Source organism: Nothobranchius furzeri, chromosome 18, assembly GCF_043380555.1.
Source record: "Nothobranchius furzeri strain GRZ-AD chromosome 18, NfurGRZ-RIMD1, whole genome shotgun sequence".
NCBI classification, from domain to species: Eukaryota; Metazoa; Chordata; class Actinopteri; order Cyprinodontiformes; family Nothobranchiidae; genus Nothobranchius; species Nothobranchius furzeri.
Genome location: NC_091758.1, coordinates 20,338,042 through 20,359,925, shown reverse-complemented (window position 1 = coordinate 20,359,925; position 21,884 = coordinate 20,338,042). Strand labels below are relative to the sequence as shown.

Here is a 21,884-nt window from a genome sequence, read left to right as displayed (position 1 = left end):
TATATATATATATATATATATATATATATATATATGGCCACAAAATAGCAGTTCCCAAAACTCACAATTATTAGCTGTAATTAGAGAAATTATAAAACTTTCATGAAGTTTGATTTGGCATTGCCACGTTTTCTTCAACAAACACTAAAGTGCAATTTGTTGTAAAATACTTATATTAATGCTTATTTTCCATAACAACAAAAAAGAAGAGGCGAGTTTCTAGGTTTTCACGAAATGTGTAGTTTTATTGTGTACAACATGTCTACACCCAGTTACGTCATTTCCTGTATGAAAAAATGGCGACCATCTACTTTGCTGTGGACACTTGAACTGTTTTGGTGCTTTCAGGATCCGATTTGCTTCATTATGAAACAGCTCCTGATTCCGTGATAACAACCGGATCGGTTCAAACGAGGCTCGAAAAGTAAACACGTTTTTAAAATGACTTATCTTGTTTAGAAAACGTTAAAATAACGTAGTACTGTTTATGCTGCACCAAGGCTCAATACTTGGTGCTAAAGACTGAACAGAACCACAGAAGTTTTGTTAAAGGGCAAGTAACACCTGTCCCAGAGTCTTACTCCACCCACGTTTCCAGTTATATTTATCTTTTTCCAGAAAAAGATAATTTAGAAAAATGAAAAGCAGGCTAGCTGCTTGCTAGCATATGTAAACATTAGCAGCGGTAGTTTTCCAAACGTTTGTCACGTTAACTTTATCATTTGATAGTGATGATATTAGCTAGTACTAACAGTAATTCTACCTTGTCTATTTGAGCTGATGCTTTCTTTTTCGTATCTACGGCCAGTCTGCTCATTCTCAGACATTTTCATCCACACAACAGCCACCCACTGGACATGTTCCCCCTTTTTGGACCAGTCTCTGTAAACTAGAGGTGGTTGTGGCTAAAAATTCTAAAATACACATCCTGTCTGGCCTCAATAATTATGACACATTCGAAGTCACCTAAATCTCATTTCTTGATTTGAACCCTTAATTAGCTGCCACGTGATTGGATGCTTTTAAAAACAGATACCTAATAAAGTTGATAGTGAGTGTGTGTTCTAAGTCACATTTGGGATATTTTAATGGGAATATTGTCCACTTGTTAAAATGCCAAAATAGCAGAATTTTGGAAGATTGTTATTATAAGTAATAATTACTTGAAGCTTTTTTTCTATTGTTCTCGTTTTAGTTCGTCACCATGAGCAGCCGAAGAAAGAGGGCCCCACCCGCGAGGGTGGATGAAGATGCCAAGAGACAGTTGGAGTGGAACATGTTTGAGGATCGCAAGAATGAGGAGATCCAGGAAGAGGACCAGACGCCATCCTGTTCCATTCTTTCAGTTGACACCACCCCGGGCAGCTCTTTTCTCTCAGTTGTTGAAGACGTGACGGAGGCTCCCTGTTCCCGATCTGTTCGGTTTTCAGAAGAGTTTCCCAGCACCGCCTCAGACAGCACCTCTGCCTTGCCCTCGCTGGCACTGTCCGTGCTGCCAGCTTTGAAGCTGGCTCACATCTGGAAAGCCCTCATTGGGGAGTTCATCATTCGACCGGTTTGGCTATCATCTGACTATGAGTGGAAGGTTTTTACAGTTCACAGGAAAGGTGAGCAGCTCTACCTCAGTTACAGCAGCTGTGATGAGAGCTCAGATCTGCAGTGGAGGCCGGACGACGACAGCTGTACAGCCGAGTGTAACCTCAGTCGGATTCTGCTGGAAGAACTCGACTGGCTGCAGAAGAGGAGGGTGGTGCAGCTCTGCCATCAGACCAAAGATCAGGAAGTCAAGGTGTGTCTTACTTTGATAGAACGTTACTTTATTTGTGATACAACGTAATTAGCATTTTACCACGTTAAAGCATTGACGTTTCAAAATGGACAAATTTGTGCCCTGGATCCCTTTTTTAAACTCATCTTTTATTCAAAACAAGGCAATATTTAAAGGTCTGCTTAATATTTTATTCTTAATGAACACATTATCATCGCTGTGCTTGGCAGGTGGGAATTTACCTGCTGGAAACTGGACTCGGAAAGCCGGATTTCCTCAGTGAGGGGAATGCTCGTCTGAAGAAAGCAAATCAGCTGATGCAGAAATTAATGGAATATTTCTACGATTTCATCATTCCTGGTGGGTCTGTGGGCCTACTGGGTAATATTATGATCCATTGCAGCGAGATAAAAACAACACTTTCTTTGTAGAAGTTGTAGAGAATGAAGAGGAAGAGAGCGACACCGACCTGGAGAGACAGAATGTGGAGGAACTTTATGATCACGTGAGACTCGTGCACCAGAAGGAGAACCAGGGTGCGACCTATGATGTCCAGCACAAGGCTCTCATTCCATTTCTCAGACGGTATCAGAGCCAGGCGGTCAACTGGATGCTGAGGAGAGAGAAATACAGGAACACGGCTCCTAAAGGTATTCCCTCCAGGCCTTTGAAGATGGAGAACTTTATGTGTGTTTTTGAGAATACAGAGATCATTTAAGCAAAGCTTCATATTGTACAACTCTGTCTTTACTTTTTGTTTTATAGAACAGTTTTTGCATTTCCTCTGGCGAGAGTTAATTACTCTGTGTGGCAAGAAGCTGTTTTACAATCCTTTCACTGGCTGGTAAGAGAAAAAGCAATGTTTTGTGTTAAATAATCACTTCATATAGACACTTTTACAAACATCCTAGAATAACGAAACTTAATAAAATCTGTCCAGGGGCCATTTAAATCCACCGTAGTCATGGTCCGTAGTAAAAACAGTCCAGGGTACATTATTGATTGCTGTTTGATTTTAACTTTTCAATTGACAATCGATTTGGAACAAAACAGAAAATCTACTACAGATGTGTTTATTATTATGTAACATGAACAAACTGTTACCAAGCGGTGGAAACCTTTCATGTTTCCATCTTTTTCTCCTAAAATCACAATTCTGTAGTAAGAGATCTAACATTCACCTAAATATAAGTCTGTTCTGTTTTTCCACAAAACAAACGGTCCTAAAGTTACAAACATTAATGATTAAAATAACCAGATAAGTTAGTTACTGGACATTACGATGGGTTACGTCTTTGTTGGGTCTCTACCGCTCACTCCCCTTGCACCATTAACTGTTCGGTTTTCTTTCTGGTCCAGTTTAATTCGAGAGTTTCCTCTGGCTGGTGTCGACTGGCCTGGGGGGATTCTGGCTGACGAGATGGGGCTCGGTAAGACTGTGGAGGTTTTGGCGCTCATCTTGTTTCACACTCGTCAGGACCTGCAGCAGGATGCCTTCACGCTGCCTGTGGTGAGGAGTGTTTGATTTATTTTCTTGGATTTTCTTCTATTTAAAAAAAAATTAAATGTAAAATGCAATTCTGTTGTTTTCTTCTAATCTTTTGCTTCTTCAGGGAAAATCTGTGAATTATTTTGTTCCTCCTCGCCCGCTGGAAAGAGAGAATGCCATACGCTGCAAGTCTGAAGCTCAGCCGAAGATGAAAATATCCCACCCAAGTATGTCTCCTTGAAGTCCTCTCAGACAGGCGATCAGTAAAGTAGTTTCACTTTTTACATGTGAGTCTCCCTGCAGCTGTGCGCGTCATGCTACTTAATGCAATAAAGGAGATGCGATCTGGCAAAGGCGCCTCAGTCAACGCCGTATTCACCTATATCCGAGCTACTTATGGCTTCGACCTTCTGAAGAACCGCAATCACATCAAGAAGACGCTGGCGAAGCTCATAGATGAGGGCGTGGTTCAGAGGGTCAAAGGTCGAGGCTTGGCCGGGTCATTCAAGCTGGGAAAGAACTTCAAAGAAACCAAGAAAACTTTAGCAGGCGCGACCAAGTCTGTAAGGGTAGAGGACTTATTCCACACATGCTTTTGATCTGATGTTTTTATTTTGGACTTAGCTTTGTTCTTTTCTTGTTTTGTTGTTGTTGTTAGAGTTTTAAAAATGCAGAGAGCACACCCAGGAAAACGTTTCAGAGACGAGCCAAGGAGAAGGCTGAAGCAGCTCTGCAGAGCTCTCTCTCAGAGGACCAGAAGGATCTAAGCTCTGAAGCGGACTGTCTTGAAGCAGAAGGACGGGACGAGTGTCTGAGCGGGAAAACTAATCAACCAGAAGATGTGCGGGAGACCTCCTCAGCAACCTTCCAGATGTCTCAGGATGACTCTGACATTCTGGATGTGGCCAGAGTCGACGGTTTACCTGCAGAAAGAGAAGCTTCTCAGACTGAATCACGTGAGGGGACAGAAACTCCAACCAGAGCTTCTCTAGCTCCGTTCCACACCCCCGACTACCGCTTTGAGTGTATTTGTGGAGAGTTGGGCATCATTGACTACAAGGCCCGTGTTCAGTGTATGAACTGTCAGCTGTGGCAGCACGCAGACTGTGTGAACTACAAGGAAGAAAGCCTCACAACAACTCCGTTCTACTGCCCACACTGCCTGGTAGCCATGAAGCCAGTATCCACTGGTGCCACGCTCATCATTTCCCCCAGCTCCATCTGCTACCAGTGGGTGGAGGAGATCAACCGGCACATCAGGTCCTCCTCTCTACGGGTGCTGGTGAGGACAGGAGGACACACGGTGTCAGGTTTGACTTCTTTAGGTGTTTTAATCCCAAATTCTTCCACTCAGGTTTATCAGGGCGTGAAAAAACACGGATTCATCCAGCCGCGAATGCTCGCCGAGCAGGATGTGGTCATCACCACCTACGACGTGCTCCGCTCTGAGCTCAACTACGTCGACATTCCTCACAGCAACAGCAAAGATGGCCGCCGCTTCCGCAACCAGAAGCGCTACATGGCTGTACCCAGTCCCTTGGTTGCCGTGGAGTGGTGGCGCATCTGTCTGGACGAGGCTCAGATGGTGGAGTGTCCCACCGCCAAGGTGCGTTTAAGAAGGTCCAGTCAGAAAGTGGAAGGTGGGCAATAATGTGTCTGTTTGTAAAATATCTCATGAAGCACTTAATGGACTTGAACTTTCAGAAAGTAATTATTGGACACACGTCTACAACTGAGTAACCTTTGGAGTCAATTAAATTAAAGATGGTCGTCACAGCTAACATAAAGCCCCACACCGAAACACGTTTTACAAATACTGAGCCTAGATTAGATATCCTCCAGGAAAAACTCATAATAATTCACTCATTACATTATTTGAATGATGTGGCCAAAACAAGATACTCCAGCTTCTGTATATCTTAAAGGAACTGCGGGTCTTAAATTAAACGTTTCTAATGGAAGTTCTGGTATTGCTAGTTTTAGTTAATACATGGTGATCACAGATCAAGCTGATCAAGCTAAATATCATCCAGTTCTGATCAACTTCAGAGGTAGGAAAATGAAACCATTAAAAAAAAGATGGTTGAAATTAGAGACGCTGGTGACAGAAATCAACAGGATTACCTTGACCTGTGATTGGCTGATCATCTTTTCTTTCTGTCCATGAACTCACCGTTACTAAATACATGCAATGAGATCTCCCATGTGAGAGATTTTACATCCAGAATCACAAGATTAGCAACATTCTAGGAGCGTTCATTGTACTATTCCTAGTACTTTGAAATAAATCAGGATCAGACGATCTGCTTGAGCAGGTCACCGCTGAACAAAAGTCAGACGTTGGTATCGATCCTCAAAATCTAAATCAGTTTCTAGTTTCCAATTAAAGCTGAAATTGGTCCGAGCTCAATAAGACAAGGACGAGTTATCAGATTGTTTTAAATATGTGTGTGTTTGTGTGTGGAAACCATGACCAATGGAAGGTGCTGGAAAATCACCCTGAAAGTGCTTAAATTTGATTTTGGCAAAGGAGTAAGAAACCCTGATTACTCCAAAGTTGTTCCAAATAAAGAAACGGCACCAAAACAGTTCATTTTAGACTCTCTTCAGAACAGGGAGGGGTGTGGAGAGTACCAATAATGATGAATTCAGACCAAAGAACTGCAGTTCCACTGTAAATGAACCACAACAGGATGATTTAGATGCAAAAAGGAAGAATTTAAAAGCATCATATGTCCTCTTTAGCGAAGAAAAGCTGGGTCTTTAGTTTAATCAGTGTTTTGTTTTTGCCTCAGGCTGCAGAAATGGCTCTGCGTCTCGCATCTGTCAACCGCTGGTGTGTCAGTGGCACGCCCGTCCAGAGGGGCTTGGAAGGTGAACTCATATCTAAAATCTCAAAGTCAACAGTTTTAGCGATTTTTCAGATGAGAAAAGCGGATAAAATCTTGTTCTAACGGTGATTGTGTGTTTAGATCTGTATGGACTGGTGCTTTTCCTCGGAGTTGACCCATACTGGGTCAAACACTGGTGGGATCAGCTGCTTTACCGCCCCTATCGTCGTGGAAACACAGAACCCCTGTACAATGTGGTTGCACAGATATTATGGCGGTCAGCTAAAAAAGACGTCATTGACCAGGTAGAGTTGTAAAAGAACCGAGACTTATTGGTCATTTTATAGAAAATTATGTTTTTTATGAGTTAGAAAAATTGAATATTTACAAAAACGGATCAAATCCATTTTTGTGCAGTCGAATTTAATTTGAACTGAAATCTGCAGAAGTTAAAAGTCGTTTCTGTTTTCTTTCAGATTCAGATTCCCCCTCAGACAGAAGAGGTCCACTGGCTTCGCTTTTCCCCCGTTGAGGGTCACTTCTACCACCGGCAGCACGAGGTCTGCTCCCAGGACGCTTTGGTCAAACTCAGGAAAATCTCAGACTGGAGCCTGAAACTCGGCAGTCTGGACCGGCGCACCGTCACCACCATCCTGTACCCGCTGCTGAGGCTGCGGCAGGCCTGCTGCCACCCGCAGGCCGTGAGGGGGGAGTTTCTGCCTCTGCAGAAAAGGTTCACGTCTTTCCTAAAGGCAGCTGCAGAAGTTCATTAACTAGTTTAAACAGAGTGTAGCAGACAAGGTAACAGATCCCAGAAACCAACAGTTGTGTTTGTTTAAAGCTCGCTCCTGTGTTCCTCCTCTCCCAGCACCATGACAATGGAGGAGCTCCTCAAGTCCCTGCAGAAGAAATGTCGAGTGGAGTGTGAAGAAGCTCACAGACAATTAGTGTGCGCACTCAATGGCTTGGCTGGAATTCACATCATCAGAGGTATAAACCCCCTCTTGGCTCCACTCTTTGTTTCCCATGGGAATCCGTTCAAACAAAGGAGCAGCCGTCGTCTCGTCCGTGTCCCCAACACGTTCTGCTCTGATGTGTTTTGTTGGCGCTAATCTCAGGGAGGCCCTTCTCTAAGATCGAGCTCTTTTCTCCACCTGCAGGTGAGTTTGGAGAGGCTGCAGAGATGTACAGAGAAGTGCTTCGTTCATCAGAGGAGCACAAAGACAGGCTGAAAACCGATTCGCTGCAGGTAGATAAGGACGTCTGACTGACTTCCCGTTCAGCTCATTAGATAAAGTTATACCTACGTTATTTTAATTTTCTTAGATTTTTTTAGATATTTAAATATTTTTTCCACAACTGTGGTGAAACAGAGGCTCCACGCCACCCACAACCTGATCGAACTTCTAAACGCAAAGCATGCTGGGATTCCTCCAACTCTGAGGGACGACCGACTCAACGAAGAGGTAAAGTCTCTCTGGATTGGTGTAGATGCATGCCTAAACCAAATTAGTAGGATTTTTTTTTTGTTCTTTTAAAAATATTTTTGGCGTCTCTGTAGGCCGAGCAGCTGCGGCAACACTACATGACCAAATACGACTCTGAGGTCGTCGACGCCCACCAGGCCTTGCAGCCAGTGCTGCAGAACATCAAAGACCTGAAACGAAAAGTAAGAATACGTTTAATCACAATGAACCAAAGTTCTTTGCAGTGTTTTCTATTTACTGTTGATTGTAGACCACAGTAACGAGTAATGTCTGTGAGCTCGTTTAAACCCAGAAAATTCCTTTATTAACTAAAATAAAAAGTTTTTCTTTATCTGTTCTCGAGTCCCACAGGTCCGTCTGTGACATAACGATTGTTTTTACTCGTGCCTGAAAGGATCGAAACAGTTTCACCTTTTGGTTTTCAGGTTAATTTAAACTCTCCCTGGTGGCTGGAGGTCGTCCAGAGGTCGGTGCGCTGCTCCACGGACGACGACCTGGTGTCCCGCGTCCAGAATGAGCTGACCTGCAGCTACAAACAGCAACCCAACAAGCTCTCCATGGCAGACAAGTGCAACATTTTAATACCCAAGTTATTGAAGTTAGAGATCCTCTTCAGAACATCTCAGTAAAAACAAACTTCCTGCAGGTTCCGTGATGCCAGCGGTTTGCAGTTTCTGCTCACCACCCAAATGCAGGACCTGATGAAGTCCCAGAAGACCGTACGAGATGCGGTGAAGAGTCTGGAGGGTCCAGCTTCTAAAGAAGTCATCGAAGAAGCCACCGTTTGCCACCTCAGGCCCATGAGGCTTCCACTCAACAAGTACACAACTTTTATTGCATCGTCTCAAATTTACAAAGTTCAGTTCAGGTTTTTCTAGTAATTCTCAACCGCACAGGAAACGTTTTCCTAATTCTAACAGTGCAGCAGCCTGTAGGTGATCTTCACGTCTCTTTTCTGAATTCCAGCTGTGTGTTTTGCAAAGCAGACGAACTCTTCACTGATTATGAATCCAAGCTGTTCGCTCACACGTGAGTAAGAGGTTTGTTTCTAGGTTTTAATGGTCTGAACAGCATTGGCTGATTGGTAACCGCTGGCAGGGTGAAAGGTCAGACGGCCATCTTTGAGGAGATGATCGAGGACGAAGAAGGTTTGGTGGACGACCGTCTCCCCACCACCAGCCGCGGCCTGTGGGCGGCCAGCGAGACGGAGCGCACCCTGAAAGCCATCCTTTCGTTTTCTAAAGCCAAGCGCATGGACCCGGAGCTGGTGGAGGAGGGGAACACTTTTATGGAGCTGTTTGAGAACTGGAAGAAGGAGTACAAGGTATGTTCAACAAGTCAGAGCATCACTTACATTGGTGTGGAGTAAAAGCCGCCTCTGTCTACCCCCAGGTGCTGCACGAGTACTGGATGGTGTTGCGGAACCACGTGTCGGCCATTGACGAGTTGGGAATGGCCACCGAGAGACTTCGTGTTCGTCTGCCTGATGAGCCCAAACCCAAACTGCTGCACATCATCGAGCCTCACGAGGTGAGTCAAACTCATGATGATTCAGTATAAATCATCTAAAGTCAGATCAGCCTTAAAAACTGGGCGTCACTGATTCTTTTGGCTGCATTAGAAAGAACCGAAGGAATTTAGTCTGAGCCAAGGATCTAAAAGTCCTGAGCTTCTCTGTCTCATGGTTTGACCTCAGGTGGAGCAGAACAGAGTCAAGCTTCTGAATGACCAGGCTGTGGCCAAGTCTCAGCTCCAGAAGAAGCTAGGGCAGTTTCTGTACCTGACCAACCTGGAGAAGGTGACTTTAGAACGAACAGAGCATTTATAGCCGTTATCTCGTACCCCCCTTACATGACCCGTTTTATTGTTTTCCAAGTCACAGGACAAGTCAACCGGAGGGCTGAACCCAGAGCCGTGTCCCATCTGTGCCCGACCTCTGGGTCAGGAGGTGAGTGTGCTGGATAAAAAGCTTATCTGTTATTTATGACTCTTCAACACATCAAAACTTGATTTTGGAGATGTTTTCTGTTTAATCATTTATGATGAAAAAACATTTCCTTAGAAATCGGGTAAATTCTTGGGTCATGTGTTCTCCAGTGGGCCGTGCTGACTTGTGGCCACTGCTTCTGTAACGAGTGCATCGCCATCATCGTGGAGCAGTACAGCGTGGGCTCAAGGCGGCGAGCCATCAAATGTGCCATTTGCAGGCAGACCACATCCCACACAGAAATCTCCTACGTGTTCACCACTCATTCATCCAGCCACAACCAGGAAATACCGGTCAAGGTGAGTCAGCACCAACATAACGGTCCCAACATCGGGTTCATCCAGTGGAACGAGGAGTCGAGGACATGAATTTGATTAGTTTGTTTGTTTTAGGGAAGCCACTCCACCAAAGTGGAAGCAGTGGTGAGAACGCTGAAGGGGATTCAAATGACCGACCCCGGAGCCAAGTGTCTCGTCTTCTCCACGGTGAAACTAACGTTTATGTTTATGTATTTAGCAGATGCTTTTGTCCAAAAAGCGACTTGTGATGACAAAACCAGCTGGTTGCCCTTGAGGCTAACAACCAACACTAATCAATCGGTCCTAGGTGGCAGTGAGGCAGCAGTCTTCCTGCTCTGTAGGACGGTGACTTGTTTAGTCGTAGTTAGGATGTGACTTTATGACTTGTTTTTCTGAGCAGTGGCAGAGTGTCCTGGACATCATCGCCAAGGCTTTGTTCGACAACAACATGGACTTTTCACAGATCAATGGAATTCACAGATTCCAGGTTTAATCTTTATTTTTGAGACTTTGGTTCAGAATAGCTTTGTAGTGAATCGTTTATCCCCAGATGTAGCTCATAGATGCTCTTATTTTTCATTTTATTTTCTCTTTTAGGAGAATCTCACTTCTTTCAAGTATGAAGAGAAGATCAACATCCTTCTCCTTCCTCTCCACACGGGCTCTAATGGACTGAACATCATCGAAGCGACGCACGTGCTGCTGGTGGAGCCGATCCTCAACCCGGCTCATGAGCTCCAGGCCATCGGCAGGGTGCACCGGATCGGACAAACCAAGTAGGTTTCCGGAAGCTGCAGCTGATGGATGTTGCTGTCACTGTCCAGCTGCTCAGACCTTTTGCTGACTTTGTCCACAACCTGACTGCAGTGTCCTCTGTCCCTCAGGCCGACGTTTGTTCACAGATTTCTCATCAAATCCACGATCGAAGAGAGGATGCAGGCGATGCTGAAGACAGCAGAAAAGAGGTTTGTTTACAACACATTTATCTTTAGTTAAAGAGCAAGTCACCCCCTACCAGGTTCTTACTCAACTCCCACTTCCTGTTTGAAAAATGCAACAAAAGTTGTTGCCTTGCAGACCGAGAGGGCGGAGCCGCTAATAAATATGCACACACACAGGCACACAATGACACTGACATCATATGGTACCAGCTAACATTCTAGGGTACCTCTTAGCCAATAGCGATGGCAAATTTAAATTCAAATGCAGTGCAGAGTTTTTACCTGACAATGGCACAACACTGACAGTTTTAGGCAGATAATTAACTAACTAAAATGCACTAAAGTGCTAAACTATTGACTACACGTGTCTGCAGCACGATTAGACACGCATTTATATAGTTTATCGGGAAAAAAAAGTTGATTTGGGGGTGACTTGCTCTTTAAAGGTGCTGATCATTTATATACTAGTAATTATGTTTGGTTCTAATCTTCCAGCCACACCAGCACGACGATGAGGCACTCCGAGGCCGCCGTTCTGACCGTGGCCGACCTGGCCGATCTGTTTACTGATGACACTGAACCTCTGGAGTTACCCCAAACAGCTGGTTGCTCTTAAAGCAGCATCCTGGTGATAGATCTACTCTGATTTTGCACATTCCACTTTTTTAAACACCCTAATAATTATGAAAAACATTTCCAAAAGACTGATATTTTGAGTAACAGAAACATAATAAATAAATACGTAATAAAATTGGGTTTTTTTTGTGTGTATTTAAAGTAACACTTGACATGTTTTGGAGCAGTAGCAGGGCGTGTTGTTCTAGGTGTTATTTCCTGGCTTGTGTCTGACTGTACAGTGGTTGCTTGTGTTATTATATATGATATTGTGTCTTTATAGATGACCCCTCTGTATGGAGATACGTAAATCCAGAGTTGGAACGCTGTAGTCTCTGTTTAAAACGTGATCTCACAACATTCAGGAAATAAAAGTCTTTTAGTGACAGGAAGTCACTCTGTAACAACAAGCTCTCTTGGTGCTTTTATTAGTTTTATTAGCACAGAAGCAGGAATAAAGTTTTATATCTGCACTCATTTAAGCTCGTTTTGACTTTTTTACAGCTCGCATAGGCTAGACTTTCAGCAAACATCAAAACAGTGACAGAAAATCTCACTTACAGGACAAAAAAAACACAAGATTTAGTGTATTGGAAACTTAAATTGTGAATAAAAGCCATAAAATCTGGAAAATGTATAGATTTCCACATCATTTAATCTTTAGAGTGTTTTACAAATGATCTGGACACGTTAAGCTGTGATGTAGCTTCAGAGCTTATTTGTTTTCTTGCGGTGGCTGAATGTAATGGTCCTTTGCGTTGTTGCTGAATTGCCCTTGACCTGTAATGAGTTTCTTTTCTGCTGATTGACTGGGATTCCCGCAGCTGTAAAAATTTAAAAGTGTCGAGACAAAAGATGTAGACGTGGAAGAGCCTGGGCCCCGTGCTGCGGTTCCTCTTCACATGGTTACCAGACGTGTTGTAGTACGAGGCCGTTGTACGGTGTTTACTAAAAGGACATGGCCGTAGTGGGCGGTCCCATCCGCGTTACCTTGGCATCCCCTCGGTTCTCTATTCATGTGAGGAATCTCATTGTTTTCTGGGGCATCATTCAACCTGGTGTTTTTAAACAGTTAGGCTCCCAGACTGGAGAGGGGAGCTACGTCTCCTGGTGAAAATTCACAGATCTGACTGGTTTAGCTGAGAGGAACCACCAAAATCAGTGGATGATGGCGCCTGCTTGTGTGGTTTTTGCCTGGTTTGTGTTCAACATGAGGAGCATCTCCTCAGCAGTGTACCTGGAGCCGCAGGAGGGTGAGCGCACACCTCACACATCTGGAGATGAATGGTCAAACAAGCTGCAGAAACTTCAAAAGTAAATGTTCAAACTGACTAATACTTCATTTTTCAAATGTATTTATTTTTAGTTACATGTAGTTATTTTTAATCAAATGCATCTGATCATTTTTGTGAGAAAACATGAAAATCAATGTAAAAATACAAAAAAATATTTTATGTATAAACATCTGCAACATGCAGACTCTTCAGTTGGTAACTGTTTGGCTTAGTTTACACAAAATTTAAACATTTTTATAGTATTTCTACTGTAAATGTGAAAGAAGCTTGAAATTAGAAGAAATATTAATAATGCAGGAATTTAATTTACATTAATTTCATAAAAATTTTGGTTGGTTGAATGTGTGATCGACAATTCCCTTTTTTATTCAAAAAATAAGAAATAAAAAACCCAACAATTTTGCATGAAGAAAACCTACTAAATAATTTTCACCTTATCTAAGAATAAAATGTATTTCTGTAGAGCTAAATGAAACCGTCATCTGCACCAACGACCACATGGAAGTCGTCATTCCAAGTGCGTTTTTCCTCAACAAAGTGCCTCCAGTTTACGTAAGTCAAAGAAAATCATTTATCCTTAAACTCACCTCACCTCAGAATCTGTAAAGTAAAGACAACCTAAAGAATATTCTAATATCTGGATTGATTGCTTTTGTCTCTCAGGTCTGGGATTTGCACTTAAACGACCCAGAGTGCCGTGGATCAGAAGTTGGCGACGACTTTGTTTTTAGCATAAAAACCAACCTGTCAGACTGTGGGACCAGCGTGGTACGTCAGGAGCATTTCTGCTGATTATCCTCCCTGAAGGCTGCATTTTAGACTCATCTAATTAATCAAAAGTGGCACGTGAGCTCAGACGTTTAGAACGACTCCTAACAAAGGAAACAGACATCAGCTTTAACTGCTATGAAGACAAACTACTCCTGTTTTTCCCTCTAATGGTAACGTCACGTCCCTGCCTTAATAAATTAGCTATTTTACGATTACCAGGGTTTTCTTGTGGAACCTTTTCACATCCAATCAGGATCTTTTAGGCCACTTGTGGCTGTTTTTTTTTAAATAGACGAGTAAAAATGTCCCTTTTCTCTGCAGAGATGTAAATGACGACCATGTTTACATGGGAGTGTAACATAAAATACACCGTGAAAGCCAGACAGAAAGGGAGTGGCTGTTTGTGTTAAGATTGAAGACCAGTGTTGTTCCTTTTCCCTCCCAAACAAGCTCAGAAATTCAATCAGACCAGCAGAAAGAACCCCAAAAGGCCTCGCCGCTCTAAATTATCAGGATTTACATAAAAATACAGATTATTTGTTGAGGTTTATTGAATGGGAAGGCCATGAATCATTAGTTAACGGGGCCCCCAGATCATTTCAATCCAGCCACTCTCATAAACTTAGGAGAGCTTTGAATCCCTGCTTCACCACTCTAGTGCTCTTAAACGGCTTGCTGGAATGTTTGAAGGTTTTATTTTTCTTGTGAAACAAGTAAAAGGTTAAACCCAGCTTTCAACGGGGACAGAGATGGATTTTACAAGGTTTCTGCACAGAGGTTGATGAAATCAGCTGACTGAAAAAAGAAAAATACCCAGCTGTGGATTTTTATGAACTGAATATTTAGGTTTAAAGAACATTTTACCAGGTTAGTGTTGTAGCCTGAAGCACACCTTTAAAGTAGACATACCAGACGGTTCTTGTCCACAGAAACCTTGAATTTTTTTTCATTTTTCTGTTCAACAGTCTTATTTAATTATGTTTATTTAGCAGTATTTCTTACCTTTTGTAATGTTTTCATATTGTTTCTGTGTTTTTGCCTGCCTGTCTCTTTTTTTTTCAAAATATCTCACAATCTGGGAGGAGTTTAAATCATCGTCATCATCAACTTTATTATCAGACTCAAGGTCCACATTAAAAAGAAACAAAATAAAAACCCATAAAAACGATACAAAAATTATAAAAGACATGCATACCAGTGTCTCCACATAGATGACTGGTGGTGACGACGCACTAAAATGGGGATCAACCAGCATCCGCACAAGTCTGTTCTTAGAGTTCTTCAATCGCAGGATAAACCTGTAGATCAAATTCCTCATTATGGCTTAGAAGGTCCTGACATGAGCATTACAAAATAAAAGACTTGCACTACAGGACCGAGGCTTTCCTAGCAGAGTCCTAAATGCATCGTTGTACGCTACTTTAAGCTTATGCAAGCTGGCCTTCCTATACTTACACCACTTACTTAAAGTTGTGGAACACTGAAAAAAGATTTTTAATGATTATTTCTGATTATAATCGATCACTCTGAGTTTTTTGTGCAGGCTGAACATGAAAATAGTCTCCTACACCTATCTCCTACGTTAGCTTCTGATAGAAAGTAGAACTCTAGGATTTGAAAAGCCCGACAGCGTGACATCACACTGTCACTTAACATTCGTGGACTCACCCATCTCCACTTACGACAGGCAGTTGTTGGTTTAGCATCCAGCAAACAGCAGAGAACATCCCGACTAGTAGAAGCTAACCATTAGCAACTTAACCACATAGCAGACCTCATCCAGGCTTGTTATTTGTGGAGATAAAACATCAACATTGCAAAGTAAACAGAGTCAGTAGTAGAGTTGCATTGCTGTTAGCCAATCAGAGGTGAGATGTCCAAATATCAGCAATAAGACACGATATCCTGATCTGGCAATCTTCTAGATCCTGAAACAGGTGCACCAGGGCTTTTTGTACCCAGAGTAGATCTTACAAGGCATTCATTCCTACTAGAGATCACAACAAATGTATTGATTAAATGAGTGAACCACACCTTTAATAAAACTCCTAAAAAATGTTCATTCAAGATGGCTGCCATCGTTAATCGGCATTAGCAAACATAAACTGTCCATAACTCAGTCGACTGTAGATATTGAGCTGCATTTTTCTGCAGTGTAGCTGAGAGTCATTCAACACATATGCTGAATGCACGATAAAACGTTTAGGTTTCACCAAAGGAACTAGAGAACAGGGACATTTTTACTGTGGACTATAGTTTCATGCATTCCAATTTTTCATGCAGGCAGACTTTTATACATTTATTGGCTGAGGCAGAAAACTCTGTACTGAAAAATATCTGAGTCTTCCTGTTTGGCCTCTGATTTAAAACCTGCTGACATCTTAAAACTCCGGGTCACGTGAATGTAATGGTTTTGTCCCATGGGTGGGACGTTGGAATGCTAACTGACCTCTCCATTCCTTGATCTGTCTGTAGGTCTCCGATGATACACACATCATGTTCATAAACACCATACATAACAACCTCTCAGATGTCATCACCAGAAACTACATCAATATAACGTTTGTGTGCCGCTACCCCATCAACTACATGGTCCAACAACCCAACGGCAGAAACATGATCAGAGTGGACGTCAGGTAGCCGTTTTTCATTTGTTCCTTCCCTGACTCCTTTTACTTATTGGTTAAATAATTTGTAGTTTTTTTTATTGTTATCGCCTTACAGAAGCATCACTCTGAACACTGAGGATGGAAACTTCTCAGTGTCGATGCTTCTGTACAAAGACGAAGCCTTTAAGGACAGATGGACCACCATTCCATCACTGAGTCTGGATGACGACGTCTTTGTGAAGGTTTTCATGGTAAATAAAGTTTTTACCACAAAAAACATTTTTATTGTTTGTTTAAATAGGAAAATAAAAGAAACATGTCTAGATAAAATAACTTGAGCGAGACTGTGCTGAACATTCTGCTGAAAGCATCTCAAGTATTCTTAGTATTGACTGCTATTTTTGGATGAGTTGAACCCGTGTAGTTGCCCAACGTTAGGCAACATGCTGGAAATCCAACTCTTCACCCGTGACTCGACTGTCTTATGAAAGCTGCTTCTTTGCCGGAGTTGGTACACATGTTGTTTACTTATGAATCAGCATTTCATGGTATGTGGAGTGACTCAGATGACTGGGAACTTTGTTTCTTCACAGATTCCGGCTCACCTGACGCTGCGTTTGGAGAGATGCTGGGCCACACCGACCAGTCATCCGTTTGGAAATATTCAGTACACCTTCATCCGAGACAGGTCAGAGCGCTTTGAACAAAACCCTTCATATCCTCACCGATTCTTTGTGTTTACATCAGTTCCTTCAGAGATGCTTGTTTGTGCTCTGTTGCTGTTGCAGAGCCATTGCTCCACATTTGCAATCAGCTCTAAGTGGATGTATTGAAGCGCTGCTGAAATCTGAAATAAGAGAATTTGTTGCCTGGAGAGCAGGCCAGACAACAAATCTCAGAGCTTGGTCATGTGACCCCTGTCTGAGAGGCCTTGTGCATCTCAGTTCAACAGCTGAGCATGCCCTTGACATGCACTTGCTACTGTTAGCAATAGCAAGCGCTGATAAATGCACAATGATTTCACAATGTCACGGTGAAAACAAACATCCAGATCTGTTTACGCATTTTTTAGCTTCACAATTAATCAGATGAAGTGTAGATCTTACATATGTTTTTTTATACCGGTAGGCCTCCCTGACCTCCTTCTCTCCCTCCCTAGTTGTCCGGTGCTGACAAACAAACAGACGCTTAGTGTACTGAGGAATGGCGAAGGTCCAGAGGCCACATTCAGGATACAAATGTTCAAGTTTGTTGGCAGCTCGTACACTGATGTCTTCCTTCACTGCAACGTCCAGATCTGCCACAGTGGCCAGAGTGTGTGTCAGCCTGTGAGTGAGCTCTTCGTGGTGGTCAGAGGCCAGCTCAGACACGTAGCCTGCCGTATGCAAAGCATATGTTCTTATTATAGCCCCGTCAGGACGGAAACCTTTTTTTAGTCATATGAACTGAGAGTTAAGCTGTTCCTATTTTAAATGTAGAAGAGTTGTAACCTTTTTTGTATATATTTCTGACACAGAACTGTTCTGTTGAAGATGGATTCATGAGAATAAGGAGAGACATCCCACTGTCCCACACAGTGTCTTATGGACCAATCAGACGACTTGTCACTGACAACGTAAAACCTAATCTGAGTGTGTATCTGCATGATCTCTGCAATCTGCACAGTTAGAACAGTCATAAACAGAAATGTTATATAAAAAATGAATCTGTGTTTTTTTTTTGCCCATAGATTCCAGTGGTGTCCCTCCCGTAGAAACGTTTGTTCTCGGAGGTTTGTTGGTCATCTTGATCCTGGTCACGGGGGTGTTTGGGAGGTTGTGGCTTCGCTCCAGACGTTTCTACCCAGCGAGGGAGGCTCAGCTCACCCTGTCTAATATTCACCATATCTCAGAGGTGGCCTCATAAATCCAGGACTTCTGAAAGCTGACGGACGAACACGGATATGGATTCACAAATGTGATTTATAATTATGAATATGTTGCATTTTTAATACGTGTAAGAAATCACAGTAATAAAGATATTTCTCAAGTCATGTTCTGTGTCACTAATGGACTTTTTTCTTTCCATCTTGTATCCTGATAGGCCAATATAACACATTTTATTAATACCATTTATTTGTAATTCAGAATAATTGATATTAAAACAAATAAAAACTCACTAAACCAAGTTTATGCTTGTTGAAATTCCACAGATGTCGTGACAGTTATTAATTTTGATTACATGTAAAACCCTCCTCAGGGGTTTCCCCTGTCTATTTCAGTGCACTGTCACACTTCTGCGCCCATTAACTTGAGTGGTTACGTGATGACGTAACGCTGCGACGTCCTAAACCAGGATCAACAACTACGAGTCTGAGCAGCAGAGGACTCGCAGCTGCTGAAACAGTTAAACTTTTCTAGAAGGCTTTTGGCACTTTAAGTACGCCGGCTTGTTTATGGAGCAGTAGTTTCCGCCTTACAGACAGCGACAACCATCATAGACGGAAGATTACACCCACCAAACGAGTTGAAGACGCGCGTAATTCGGGTAAGCCGTTTCCAGAATCCACCGGCTGGTGTTGTGCCGAAAAAAGCACCCCTACAGCGAACACTGACTGTTAGCGAACCACCGAGATGTAGCCGCAAATGCTAGCAGGCTGGAAGTGCTGATATTCTTTTGTTTAGCTTGTAAATGTCAGTATCTTTTCATTCTTTTAAACTTTGTTCAACTTTTAGTGCTAAAATTAGTAGATAACTAGGTTGCGTCGTTCATTTAAATTCCAGCACAGTGAATATTTGTCCGTTTATAAACAGGTTGTTTATGTTTTAACTGTCTGTAAACATGCCAGCTCTCTTAGCGTAACTTAGCTAGTTGTAAGCTAATAAGGCAGTAGCGTCTTGAACAATAACCGTGTTGTTCGGACTCACTGCTTTGCTTCGGGTCTTTAAATGCTCGTTCTCTGCGCCGTAAGTCTTCCTAATCTCCTGAACTAGACTTGCTCACACCGTGGTTATGCTGTCTGCACAAGTCATATTGTAGTGGGTTAACGTGATGACTAAAGAAGGATTTTCGAGTTTTAAGACAAAAGTTCAGATTACCTCTGGACAAACCTGTAAAACCTCGAAACCAAAGACTCATTGTGAATTTGAAGTGTTGCAAAGCAAATCCGTGAAAGAACACTTGTGGGGGATGGAGGAGTGCTTCATAACCACCGCCCCCTAACTTGTAGGGTCAGTTTTTGTGTCTCTATGGTCTCTACACGACATCATTTGTTTTTGTTTTACAGGGTTGAAACTCACTGCTTTCCTCAGTTGCAGCCAAGGAGCAGCACTGAAATGGAGGACCTGCACCCCCATTGCTTCAAATGCATCAACAGGAGATGCATGGTCAGACCAGAGCTAGGTGTGTCCTGCGATCTTGTCGGCTGTCCTCTTGTTTGCGGGGCGGTTTTTCACTCATGCAAGCTAGAGGAGCATCGCCTGCTGTGTCCGTATGAGCGAATGCCTTGCCTAAACCGTGAATTCGGCTGCCCTTTCACCATCGCAAAGATCAAGATGGCCAAGCATCTGGAAACATGCCCTGCCAGTATAGTATGCTGCACTATGGAGTGGAATCGCTGGCCCGTGAGCTACGCAGATTGCAAGTCCTATGAAAACTTGAGCAAAGAGTTTGATGAGGTGGAGCAGCTGGACATGGCATTGGCCCTGCAGGATCAGAGGATGCTGTTAGAGTCCCTCAAAGTTACAACCACCGTTTCAAAGAATGGAGAAAAAGAAGTGGATGAAAGTGATAAAATGGCCCCCGCTTCGGCTTTGTCAGAGGTAGTAATGGGTAACGGAGCTGTGGAAATGAAGGAAGAGCCTTACAATGATTTATGTCCAGAGAAGATGAACAGAAGTTTAGTTGCTGCTTTAGATGTCCTGACCAGTTCCAACAGCATTGATGTTCTTGTTGAGAATATTAATGTAGAAAAGACTGATAAGAATGGGGCTTTCCATAATGGAGAAAATGGGGGGGTTGTGCTTGTTGCTGAAAATGGAAAAAATGTTGAAATGCAGGACAGCGACTCTGATTCAGAGTGTGAGCTGGGAGCGGTGGGTGGAGTGGATTGTTCTGTGGAAACGGATGAGGAGAGTTCTGTTAACTGGGCTGATGAAAACAATTTAGTAGAGTTGCTTTTGGAAGAAAAAGACTTGATGGATGAACCAATAAATAATGCTGACTTTGTTTGGCCAGAGGTGCTTCCGAGTTTCATGCCAGATGTAGCACCGGAGCCTCCTGTGCCTCAACAAGCCCCACTTGCACCACTGATGCCATTCCTGTTGTCTGAACATGTGACAAATAACTTCTTGCATCAGTTGCCCACGGAACTCAGGTATAGGTGCTTGCAGCAGAAACTACAGAATGTAGAAGTGCTAAGGGGAATACGTATGTTTACATTAAACGGACGTCGGGCCCTGCTGTCGGACCCGTACATGTTTCGAGCAAAAATGGAGGACAAAGCTGTCGACACGTCAGACTTGGAGGTAGCCGATGACCCCATGGGCCTTCACGGCATCGATCTCATAACGGCAGCTCTGCTGTTCTGCCTCGGCGATTCTCCGGGAGGCAGGGGGATCTCCGACAGCAGGTTTGTTGATGGCTACCACATCGACTTTGGTACTCAGACATTCTCCTTCCCTTCAGCCATACTTGCAACCAACACCATGGTGGGGGACATAGCTTCAGCCTCGGCCTGCGATCACGCCAGTCCGCAGCTTTCCAACCCCAGCCCCTTCCATACGCTCAGGCTGGACTTAGTGGTGGAATGCGTGGCTCGCTATCAAACCAAGCAGCGCTCCATGTTCACGTTTGTGTGTGGGCAGCTGTTTCGACGGGATGAGTTCTCTTCTCATTTCAAGAACGTTCACGGAGACATCCACGCCGGACTCAACGGCTGGATGGAGCAGCGGTGTCCTTTGGCCTACTATGGCTGTACGTACTCCCAGAGGCGATTTTGTCCATCTGTCCAGGGCTTCCGTATCATCCATGACAGACACCTGGGTTCTTTTGGGGTGCAGCCTGGTTTATCCTTGAAAGCTGGAGACAAACTCTCGAGAAAGACCCGCCGTAAAGGCTCTCCGTTCGATCAGTTCAGCAGTCTTCCTTTTGAGGTGTTGCAGCATGTAGCGAGTTTCCTCGACAGCTTCAGCCTGTGCCAGCTGTCCAGAGTGTCCCGGACCATGAGGGACGTGTGTGCCAGCCTGCTGCAGATGCGTGGCATGGTCGTCCTGCTGTGGGAGAAGAAGCGGCGTGACGACGGCTTTCCGTCATGGCAGATCACACACAAGGTGAGAACTTTCTACGTAGTCCGTTAAAAATGTAAAAGTGGTTTAGAGTTTTGATTAATCCTGTAAAACGCTGCTCTGTTGTTCAGGTGTGGCGTTTCAGCACCGCTTTTGGCACAGTGAACGAGTGGAAGTTTGCAAACATCGCCAGCATGGCCGACCACCTGAAGAAGTGCAAGTTCAACACAATCGCTCGCCGGGAGGAAGCGGTTCCCCTGCCGTGCATGTGTTTCACCAGAGAGCTCACTAAAGAGGGGAGGTGTTTACGATCGGTTCTCAAGCCAGTAGCATAAACCGAAAGGGTTTCCTGTGAACATTCTTGTGACCATAAGAACTCTAAAACACCGTGTTTACAGACATTCATCTCTCCGTCCATGGAGCATGAACAACTTCTGGTTATCCTCTACTTTACACACTAGGCTGCAGGCATGAGCGTCGCTCTCCCTCACTGTTCTGAGTAACTTTGACATAACAGTAACAATAGGG

The 21,884-nt window shown here is 43.5% G+C and overlaps 3 protein-coding genes across 8 annotated transcripts; all 3 read left to right on the top strand.

Moving 5' to 3' along the window:
• Window positions 1-286: 286 nt before the first annotated feature.
• On the top strand, window positions 287-11,899 carry shprh (SNF2 histone linker PHD RING helicase). Of its 3 annotated transcripts, none has more exons than XM_015969509.3 (30): window positions 287-424; window positions 1,196-1,789; window positions 1,999-2,128; window positions 2,200-2,418; window positions 2,534-2,612; window positions 3,128-3,278; window positions 3,382-3,484; window positions 3,561-3,820; window positions 3,916-4,539; window positions 4,612-4,863; window positions 6,053-6,131; window positions 6,230-6,393; window positions 6,565-6,821; window positions 6,957-7,078; window positions 7,249-7,337; window positions 7,462-7,554; window positions 7,650-7,757; window positions 8,001-8,143; window positions 8,222-8,395; window positions 8,542-8,604; window positions 8,674-8,899; window positions 8,968-9,105; window positions 9,272-9,373; window positions 9,452-9,523; window positions 9,673-9,861; window positions 9,955-10,047; window positions 10,262-10,348; window positions 10,459-10,637; window positions 10,746-10,826; window positions 11,298-11,899. In XM_015969509.3, exons 2-30 carry the CDS (start codon window positions 1,205-1,207, stop codon window positions 11,416-11,418), a joined length of 4,983 nt encoding a protein of 1,660 aa, XP_015824995.3. In that variant the 5' UTR covers window positions 287-424; window positions 1,196-1,204; the 3' UTR covers window positions 11,419-11,899. The 3 variants fall into 3 exon arrangements, with proteins under 3 accessions (XP_015824995.3, XP_015824996.3, XP_015824994.3); XM_015969510.3 differs by having other exon boundaries at window positions 3,561-3,826; window positions 9,458-9,523; XM_015969508.3 differs by having other exon boundaries at window positions 3,561-3,826.
• Window positions 11,900-12,412: 513 nt separating this feature from the next.
• si:dkeyp-110a12.4 (uromodulin) lies at window positions 12,413-18,124 on the top strand. 3 transcript variants are annotated; one of them, XM_070546884.1, is made up of 9 exons: window positions 12,413-12,670; window positions 13,176-13,264; window positions 13,376-13,480; window positions 15,959-16,119; window positions 16,208-16,343; window positions 16,686-16,780; window positions 17,252-17,420; window positions 17,609-17,707; window positions 17,822-18,124. In XM_070546884.1, the coding sequence occupies exons 1-9, from the start codon at window positions 12,583-12,585 to the stop codon at window positions 17,843-17,845; spliced, it is 966 nt and encodes a 321-aa protein (XP_070402985.1). In that variant the 5' UTR covers window positions 12,413-12,582; the 3' UTR covers window positions 17,846-18,124. The 3 variants fall into 3 exon arrangements, with proteins under 3 accessions (XP_070402985.1, XP_015824997.3, XP_054597742.2); XM_015969511.3 differs by having other exon boundaries at window positions 17,609-17,723; XM_054741767.2 differs by having other exon boundaries at window positions 12,627-12,731; window positions 17,609-17,723.
• Window positions 18,125-18,482: 358 nt separating this feature from the next.
• Window positions 18,483-21,884, top strand: fbxo30a (F-box protein 30a). 2 transcript variants are annotated; one of them, XM_015969506.3, is made up of 3 exons: window positions 18,483-18,618; window positions 19,358-21,401; window positions 21,488-21,884. In XM_015969506.3, the coding sequence occupies exons 2-3, from the start codon at window positions 19,407-19,409 to the stop codon at window positions 21,689-21,691; spliced, it is 2,199 nt and encodes a 732-aa protein (XP_015824992.3). In that variant the 5' UTR covers window positions 18,483-18,618; window positions 19,358-19,406; the 3' UTR covers window positions 21,692-21,884. The 2 variants fall into 2 exon arrangements, with proteins under 2 accessions (XP_015824992.3, XP_015824991.3); XM_015969505.3 differs by lacking the exon at window positions 18,483-18,618 and adding an exon at window positions 18,670-18,764.